Source organism: Apteryx rowi, unplaced genomic scaffold (assembly GCF_003343035.1).
Source record: "Apteryx rowi isolate R43461 unplaced genomic scaffold, aptRow1 scaffold_27, whole genome shotgun sequence".
Lineage (NCBI taxonomy): Eukaryota > Metazoa > Chordata > Aves > Apterygiformes > Apterygidae > Apteryx > Apteryx rowi.
This window is the reverse complement of record NW_020449085.1, coordinates 639,560-648,773: the sequence shown is the minus strand read 5'-3', so window position 1 is coordinate 648,773 and position 9,214 is coordinate 639,560. Positions and strand designations below refer to the sequence as shown.

Genomic DNA, 9,214 nt, shown 5'->3' with positions numbered 1-9,214 from the left:
AGCCGGTGGCGGCGGTTATGAAATCCCGGCGAGTAAGAGGCGCTTGGAGACCTGGGCGGGGCCGAGCCCTCTGCTCTCCCTCGGCCGCAGCGCTCCCGGGTGCTAGTCGTGTCAGGGCTGCAGCGCGTTTTCAGGAGAAGATGCAGTTTCGGGAATCACTGTGTCCTTCAAAAAAAACCATTATTTACAAAGTTTGAGTGGCAACTAAGGAAACGCTGCGGCACAGAAGCAGGAATGTGCTCGGCCTTGTCAGCCAAACGATTATATACTTTCCAGGGTATTCTTTTTTAAACTGGAACTGTATGTTTCCATACTACTGGAGTTTCCCAGATTTCTTTTAAATTGCAGCATTCTTTTGAAGCATTTTAAACATATCATGTGGTGCTTGTGTAGCCACCTTTCCGTAGGTGTTGTACAGAAAACCTATATTACTGAAGGGCAGCTTGCTAGTCCTTGAGCTAATGAACAGTCTAATTAAATTGATGGCAATAGCTGAGCTCTAGGCAAGGATATCACAACTCACCAGCACACAGCATCTGCTAAGAGTTTACGGATTGATTTTTCCAATTGCCTGGAAATTTTGTTTAGATCAAGAACTCACGAGTTTAAATCACATCTTTTCCTTACTGTCTCATATTCCCAAAGCTGGGCTTGTAAATTCTCCTACAGTAGTGTAATTAAGTAGAAAGTAAAACACAGTTTGGTAAAAACTAATATTTCACTTTTTTGTTTGCTCCTTCTCTTCTGTTATATATTTGCAGTCTGCCGACTTATTGACAATATTGTATGTTTTAAGATGAAAACATTAATATAAGAAGTGTAGCATGAATGTCTTAATCCGGCCACCTAAATAGTCCGTCCTACTAGGGTTCATCACGTCTAATACTATTCCTGGGACTGCTGTGTTACAAGGAGTTTATTTTGTACTTCAAGTCACGTTGTAAAATTACTTGTGAAAAATAATGTTAGCGTCATTATGTCTTCGATAAAAGGAAGCGGCACTGGGATTTGAGCTCTTTTGGAATGTTAAGATCTGGAATTTGCATTTTTTAGGTCCCATAAAGGCAATACAGTACTAATTCACCAAAGCAGCTTACATGATTTTGGAACAGGAGTGCACCTCAGCAGAAGGCTCAAAGGGCAGCCGCATAAGATTTTGCCTTTTGAAATACACTCCGTGGTTTATCACGCATAGCAGTTCTACTTCTCTGAATTTTCCGATTTCTGCTCTGAGCTATCCAGAAGCTCCCAAGGATTATCTTAGTTCTGAAGCCTGCTGTTTATCATCAAACGATTTTTGTCTGAGTAATTCTTTTGATAAATTATAATAAATGTATGGTTTCTGGTTAGCCCTGCAATAATCCCACGAGAGCTTATCAGAAGAATGGCACGCGTGTTTAGAGACATATGGAGAGAAGAGAACTTGCAGCTGACAGAGGAGCATGTTAGGCTGGTTAGGACCATCCAGCTGGAATAGTGGCAGACACTAGCTTTATCTTCTCCAACTGAGGCAGGTGAAAATTAGGACCGATTCATGGGCACATTATTACTGGAGAAAGGAAACTTCTTGCTTCTATTTTTTTTGAAATTGCTGAATACAGTAAAGGAAGCATCTCCAGTTGAGACGGACCGTTCGTTGCTGTGGGGTGATGGGTCGAAGCTGGTGGGTAGAACAATAACCCTTTGTTCAGGGGAGAGAGAAAAGACAATGAAGTGCCTGTTTAGTTATTCCATCGAGGGGCACTAGCCAAACACAAGCACAGTTAGTGTCTGAGCGATGTGGGCAGCAGGGTTGTCTTGCAGGCCAAAAGCAAACACAAAATTATCTCGTATCATTTTGAGGAATGCTGGACACTTGTGTGCAAAGAGGAAGAGCCAGAGACGGAGTCTCCTGAGAGAAGCGTGAGAAAGACTTTTCCTAAGAAAGTCTGGAAACAGAAACATCGGGATGCCTGGCAGAGAAAATCTTCATCTGGGGGATGCTGTGAGCTCAGCGGTTTCGGCAGAAGTGCCGGGGCAGTTGGATTTCCCATGGCAGGGTGGGACCGTGGCAGCCCGACAGCTGATGGCCCACTCTCCTCAATGCACAAATGCCTCCTCTCCTTCTGCGTCCTTACAGCAGGGACATCTGCTCTCCCCGCTGAACAGCTGCCTCCTCTGTGCGGCCTTGTCTGGAGTAACAGGAGGACCAGTCTCCTTCCGGTCGGATCTGTCCCGTTGGGAGCAGAAGGCTCGTCCTACGTAGAGGAAAAAAAAAATCAGTCTATTATTTTTCTGATGCAGTGGCAGGACAAATCTGCCAGGAAAAGCTTGCAAATGGTCTGAAGCTGCAGCATTTTGTGATCATCCCACATTATTTGAAAAGAGAAAAAGCAGCGAACTCCTTGCAACTTTCTACCCATCTCCATGTCCTACTTCTCCCTGTTTTTCTTCTTTCCCTGCCTTCCCCAAACACCTGGCAGTGTGCACATTGGCTTTATGGTCCAAAATTCATCCAGGAGACAGGACAAGCAATTGGCTGCTTAGAGCGTATATCCATCCAGAAGACAGGACTGGAGAAACATAGCCCAGGAAAGGTCTAAGTAGCCCCAACCTGAGCTTAAAAGGAGCTGCTGGACCTTCTACACATGGGGGCATGGGTGGGGGTCCTCAGGGCCATGACATTCTCAAGATCAAGGGTCATAAAAATAATTCGGACTGTATGCAGAAAATCCTAGATATTGGAGATCTGAGAGTCATAAAAAGGGAAGAAATCTTTTTTTGCCTTTCTCAGGAGTGGGGAAAAATTCTGGGATCTTCTACTGAACCCCACCAGATAGTGCTGGTAACCTGACCTGCGCTCCGAGGCACGACAGCATCTGTCGAATCATGTTAGCTAGGGGATGCAGCTGGCTCCAGCCAGAACGTAAAAGGCAGAAATATCTTCCTGCAGTTGGAAGAAGCAGCTAGAAATCATTTATGAGGAAAAGTTTAGGTTAGGCAGGCTACGTTACCACAGGTGTGTGTTGCTAAAAAAGCTGGGTGTCGCTTATCCTGCAGAGAGGCAAATGCACCCCAGGACTGTAGCTCGTATTGCTGGAAAAAGGCTAAACGCGCGTTGCCCTGGTCACTGGCACAATCAAGTGTTTGTAATCTGGAGATGCTGCTGACATCTATTGTCAGCACTGGGTATTTTTTTCTTTCGGTGAATGTTTGTAAAAAGAGTGTTAAGTTAAAAAAGTTGAGGATGACAAGTTGGTCAATGCTGGGTTACAGCGAGTGGTCTTACTTTTGGTACCAGTTGTCGGCTTGCTCCTCTTCCGTGTTTTATAAAATAACTTAAAAATCTTACTTATAGAGTGTATTCATGAGAACTGTGTTTTAGCTGTTTTGGGGTTTCCCTCTCCCCCCCCCCCCCGGTCAAAAATCAGTGAGTTGCAGGATTCGTATGGATTTAAAAAAAAGAGCATTGTTATCAAAAAATTTTTTAAACTTAATAGGAATGGCCAGTGGAATAAGGAACTGGAACCTAAAAATGAAAAACTACTTTGTAATAATAATAATAATAATAATAAAAGACTAGATTTTCAGTTGATTGTTCCCCTTAAGCTCTCAAAAAGTCCCTTTTGCCCTAAGTCTCTAGAAATCCTGTTGCATGGAGAAAACGTATGTTACCTTGTGTAATATCACGCTGAGTATTGTAAAATAGCCAATAAATCCTTGTCTTAAATTCGTTTTCAGCGTTGTATGTGATCCTTCCTTACCACATAAAGCTTGGAAAGTTCTGGATGAAAGCATTCGCAGCTGCAGACGGAAACTGCGCACCCAAGACACCAATGTGTTTGGGGGTGGCACAGTTTGGGTGCAGAGAGGAACGCTTGCTCTCGGCCGGCTCCCTCTCCACTCAAGTAAAGGTCGAGTCCGTCCTTCCCTCGGCGGCCTCACCACAGCTGGAAGGAGCCCCCGGACCCTGCTGCGTTTGTCCGCTTCGTTTTGCAACGCGCAGCTTCGGGGGGGAATGGGCTACGGCACCTGGGAACTGAAGTAGCTCACGGACGTGGACAGTTTGTGTAAAACAAATCTCACCTTCTTGCAAGGCGTTCTTCGCATTCTTCACCTGCGCGGCACTACCTGTGTGTGTCTATATGTTCAATGCCAAATTAAAAACTGGCCAGTGTATGGATGCGTCTCCAAAAAATGTTAGAGTCCTTACAGTCCCTGTGGGAGAAGTGGTGGGATAGGAAGAGGTCACAGATGCTTAAATCCACGTATTGCTCCTCAATAGAGTTTCTCCCCTAGCACTTTCCGTCGGTGCTGATACCTGCAGCTTCCCACTGGGATGTTCTGTGGTCTGTCCCTGGATGTAGCTACACTGCATTTTGCAGCAGCGTCACTAAATTGGTCCTATTTCTGTATACAGATTAGATGAAGCCTGTGGCATCCATTTTTTCTTTCTCTAAGATTAAAGTGGAAAAGCTTAAAAGTGGAAAGTTTAATAGACATTATTATAATAGATATTATTTTATGTGCTGTGCATTTTGCTCAAGAATTCCTGTTCCACAGAAAACACAGTGACTTTGGTTCTTCATTTCAAGACTGCAGTTCCTTATATAAACATTATGGTTTTATTTTAAACATTCCCACTAAACATATGTCTTTATCAGAAGCAAAAGCTTTTTGAACCACTCCTTAATACAGAGTTTTGCTATTTTATCAATTTTTTTCCCACAGGGTAGATATGTAACACAGACACTTATTTCATAATTGAACTCTTCTTGTGTACGCTGGTCGTACCACATCTTGCCTTCCACAGTAAAGCCTCTTATATTCCTGTTCTGTAAGATTTTAACTTTTTAAGGACTGGCATGTCAGAACAACCCAGAGACTGTTTATTAAGGCTTTCAGTGGAGACGAAAGCATTATTCCTTGATCATCAGCCTGGGAAACTGTGTGTGGTTCATGCTGTTCTTCATTGAATTAGGTCAAGACTAACTCTTAGTCTTGCTCCCTTCCCCTGCTTACAGTTTCACAGGCCTCATGCTAATACCAAACATGATTAGCATAGGAGTTAATGCAGCCTGCAGCTGATGTGCAGCTCCGATAAGGAAAAGCACGGTTTGATCTCAGAACGATCAAACAGACCAGACTGTGTATCCAACAACAGCCCAGCCTCCGCACAGGAGGAGAAGCGTTTCGTGGAAGCACTCAAGAAAGCCCAGCGTGTACCTGTGCAGGGGACGCGCAACGGCACAACCGCACGAACGGCAACATTTCTGGGTTTCGATCAGGGCCTCCGGGAGGGTTTCTTGCTGCTCCCAGGCAATTTTAGAGAAAAGGGGCCTAATACATGTTTGAGGAGCGCATCTAGTTTGGCAGGTCAAAGCGGCAAAAGAAAGGCCAAGATAGCATGCAAGAACTGCGGGGGGAAAAGGCAGCAGAGGAAGCCATCCACGGTGCCTCCAGCCTGGGATCTAACGTAGCCTAAGCACAGCTCAGCAGTAGCTTCAATTCAGAGCCGCCTGGGAATGCCTATCCCTGGTCTCATTAAGTGAGGGGATGTGAACTCTATCAGGCAATTTCCGCATGTAAATAAGCAGGAATATTACACCGAGGCTTACTAAATCGCAGGAGAATATTTTTGATACAGTGCCGCTCAGCTCTCAAGCCTGTGCCATTGCCTTATTGCTGCAGTTACAAGTCGGCCTGAATAAAATGGATCAAAATCAATCAGTCCACATTTACACGCGGTACATGCAGAAATAACTGAGATCTTCCCGGCCTCCTTGTACGAAGAGATGGAATATATGCTTTTCAATTCAAAGTGCAAGATGACCCGTTTCCTCTATAATACAGGCACCGAATGATTTGCTACAGTAGATGCAAACAAGCATCTAGCTGCAGAACACTGTCTGTTCAGTGGCTTTTTATTTTACTAGCACCGAGCCTCAGTTCCCTAGAAAAATCCATTATAAAAACAACGGTTTTGTTACTTTGCATGATAATCAAGCTGAAGTAGCCGGTAGTTTTTACAAGACATTAACACAAGCTTAATTTACATCAACCCCTTAATTTACATCACTTTTTTTTTTGTTTGTTTCCAAGGAAAATTTTTACTTGCTACTTGTCATTCAACTATTTTAACCATTTTTTTCTGCGACATTCCTTCTTCTCTTTATTTGCAGGCTTTTAAGAAGCAGCAGGCTTGTCAGCTTTTAGATGGTGCTGTGCTAACCCCTTTCACCACAGCAAATGCAACAAGCCGATCTGTTAAAGCCACCACTAAATTACACTCGTGTGCGTACACCCACCTTTCCACCAGCGAGCACAAGCTCAGCAATGCTGTGATGATTCCTGGTGCTTCTAAGAAACAGCAGAAGCAGAACCCAGGAGAGCAAAACTCATTGCTTCTTGCCCACAAGACCTCACTCACTGTCCCATAAAGTATCCAAGAAGTTGTGTGGCGGCCTCAGCCCACTCAGAGTAACAAGTTTTATTTATTTTTAGCTGTTTACTGCTGTTTACTCTCTCCCCGGGCTTTCAGGTTGTTGATTCGTTGAAATAATCCAATTTGTTTTAATTAAACTTCGCCTCTAACTTCTGTGGACCTAGACAGCTTTGTGTAAAAGGTTGAAAGAACTCCTTTTCCCTCAACGACCTGAGAATGGGCCTCTTCGTACCAACACCTCGTAGCATCCTGCCCTAGTTAAGAGTCAGCTCCTCTTTCAAGCTCAGTACCTTGCTCTCCTTCATTAAATGCTTTTTTTTTTTAAAGCATGATTGTTTCAGTGTTTCCCTCCAGGGAAGTGTTTTGAGGCTCTGGCCCCAACCCCAAGCCTTCCCCTGCTGCTTTCCAATGCAGGCACATAGTATGTTCATGTCCCAGATGTTAACAAGTGACAAGTCCCCTTCCACCTCACCATGATTTTTGCAAATCCAGCTTTCCCGTCTTTGGAAAAGGGGTTGTCATGAACAGTTTTTAGTTCAATAAAGACACAATACAGATGTATTTTCAGGATGCTTGTGTAATAGAAAAATGACATTTTGCTTTATAAAACAGAGCACAAACATGGGGCAAGTCTTGGACAAGCAAAAAGCAAACAAAAGATGAGAATAGCACAATATGCAGGAGTCACTGAAAAGCTCAAGGAAACCAAAATAAAAATTAAAAGTGCTTTATACTGAATGCTAAGCTTCAGGAAGTATATATTAATTTTATCATAATTTTCTTGCAGTCTCTCAAATTTAGATTTGAAGACTATTTAGTAAAAAGCTTACTTTTGGTTCTATACAACAGCTGAACATAAGCTTAAAAAAATATACAACTGTACAAAGACCAGCTCAAGCACAGGAGACGCGCAGTCTATTATTAAAGTCAGGCTAGGATCATATCTACTCTTCTTCAGACGACGTGCCATCTTCTGTAGGATCTGGTGGCAGGGGGCGAGCTCTGTAAAAAGTGATTCAATGCAAAAGAGTTAGCAGAACTCAATCAAATGTTGTTTGAAAGGTTCCAATAAACAGAGCCCTTTTACTAGAGGTTAAGTGACCTAAACGACTTCGATTAGCGCCAGACTCATTCTTGCACCTTGAGACAACAGGAGCCTTTGAACTGATACAAGCTATTTTATCCTAAGCGTTAGAAGCCCGGATTATAAAGCACATGCCTACCTTTCAAAGGGGAAAGACTACTTCAGTGCTGAAGGACTTTTACCCTGCTATAATCCTTGGTCATTCTCTGTTAAGCTGTATTTCCTTCTCTAACCAGAGGGCCACATGATGGTTCCACATCGTTTCTAGGAAGCTGAAAACGTAACTCTGATTTCAGGCCCGAGTTTCAGCCTGACTAACTAACTTACCTGTAGGACAGGGGAAAAAAAAAAGTTGCACAGTTAAGTAAGCAGAGCTCTTGCTTCTTTCAGAACCTCCGGGGAAGATGCAAATTGTTTTAGATGGAGACACTGTTTGTTCTCTTTAGTATTATCACTCCCCTTGTCCTTATTCAGCCAAAAAAAAAATCTTAAATGGAAGAGATGACTGTTTAGCAGCACTACAGTACGCATCTTTCATTTCTCCAAGAGGTAGGATGCACTTGCAAGTCTTTCTGTTTGCTTTGCTTTGCAGGGCCTTCAAGACAATTCAGGGCTACTTCTTATCGGGGCCTCCAAGACAATTTAGTTATCCATATTTGGTGCAAAAAAAATATTGGTAATTCTTTAAGAAAAAAATAGAGTCTCTGTAAGACAATGTTTCGCACTGCTATCCCTTTAGCCAATAGTACTGACTACAGGTTTATCTTTGAAGTGTCAGCTAGGCAGAGCAATTCAGTTTGCGAAATACCGAACTTGCTAGCAGTCCTCAAAGATTTCCTGAAACAGAGATAACAGCTACACAAAGTTACGCTGCTGTTTTTTCCTACGCAAGCGAAGCGTGTCCGAGCACAGAGAATTTGCCTAACCTCCCGGCTACCGCGTCCCTTTTTAGCCCCCCCGGAGGCCGGCAGAAGCTGGGTCTGCCGGAGGAGGCTGCCAGCCGGGAAGCGCTGCCGCTGCGAGGGCGGCGCGGTTAACGGACGCGCTCTCAGCTTTCCCCGCGCTCACCCGCGGCTTTCAGGGCGCCTGAGACCGGCGGGACCGACCCCCCSGGCCCCCCCCGGCCCCGGCACTCACCGCGCGGCGGGCCGCGCCACCCCGCTGCTCCCCGCCGCCTCGCTGCCCGGCGCCTGGTTCTCCTTCTGCGGCCGCCGCAGGAACTCGCCGATGCCCCGCTGCCAGGCGGGCGTCGGCCTCACGCACACCGGGTTGCCCCCCGCATGGCGGCCCTCGGCTGCGGGGAGAGCGGCCGTTAGCCCCGCCGCCCCCGCCCGAGGTGAGCCCTCGCCTCACCGCGGTCCCCGCCTCACCTCACCGCGGCCGCCTCCCCCCGCCGCCTCACCTCACCGCGGTCCCCGCCTCACCTCACCGCGGCCCCCTCCCCCCCCCGCCTCACCTCTCTTGGCGGGCGGCGGCTGCGACGGGCCCGCGTTGACGCTGCTGGAGCCCAGCACCTTCCGGGGAGCGCGGGCGGCCACCACTGCAAGCAGAGCGGAGCGGAGCGGTTAGCGAGCGGGCGGCGGCGGGACCCCGGCGGCCTCGCCCGCGCCGCACCTTTCCGGTAGGTCCCGCCGCAGTCCGCCTTGGTGCGCACCATGCTGACGGGAGGGGAGCGGAGCGGAGCGGCCGCCGCGCGCGCTGCACCG

The 9,214-nt window shown here is 46.3% G+C and overlaps 1 protein-coding gene across 3 annotated transcripts; it reads right to left on the bottom strand.

Moving 5' to 3' along the window:
- Positions 1-6,983: 6,983 nt before the first annotated feature.
- On the bottom strand, positions 6,984-9,208 carry PCLAF (PCNA clamp associated factor). 3 transcript variants are annotated; one of them, XR_003253906.1, is made up of 5 exons: positions 9,123-9,208; positions 8,965-9,048; positions 8,646-8,802; positions 7,836-8,345; positions 6,984-7,426 (listed from the first exon to the last, which is right to left on the bottom strand). XR_003253906.1 is itself a non-coding variant. In XM_026068261.1 (4 exons), the coding sequence occupies exons 1-4, from the start codon at positions 9,163-9,165 to the stop codon at positions 8,261-8,263; spliced, it is 369 nt and encodes a 122-aa protein (XP_025924046.1). In that variant the 5' UTR covers positions 9,166-9,208; the 3' UTR covers positions 6,984-8,260. The 3 variants fall into 3 exon arrangements, 2 of the variants coding, with proteins under 2 accessions (XP_025924046.1, XP_025924047.1); XM_026068261.1 differs by having other exon boundaries at positions 6,984-8,345; XM_026068262.1 differs by lacking the exon at positions 7,836-8,345.
- Positions 9,209-9,214: the final 6 nt, after the last annotated feature.

Bases quoted from the DNA above. Each gene is read 5' to 3' on its own strand.
- PCLAF (XM_026068261.1), bottom strand. From the start codon at position 9,165: ATGGTGCGCACCAAGGCGGACTGCGGCGGGACCTACCGGAAAG. The intron at 9,049-9,122 runs GTGCGGCGCGGG...CTCTGCTTGCAG, and splicing joins CGGCGGGACCTACCGGAAAG to TGGTGGCCGCCCGCGCTCCC. The intron at 8,803-8,964 runs GTGAGGCGGGGG...CTCTCCCCGCAG, and splicing joins GCCGCCGCCCGCCAAGAGAG to CCGAGGGCCGCCATGCGGGG.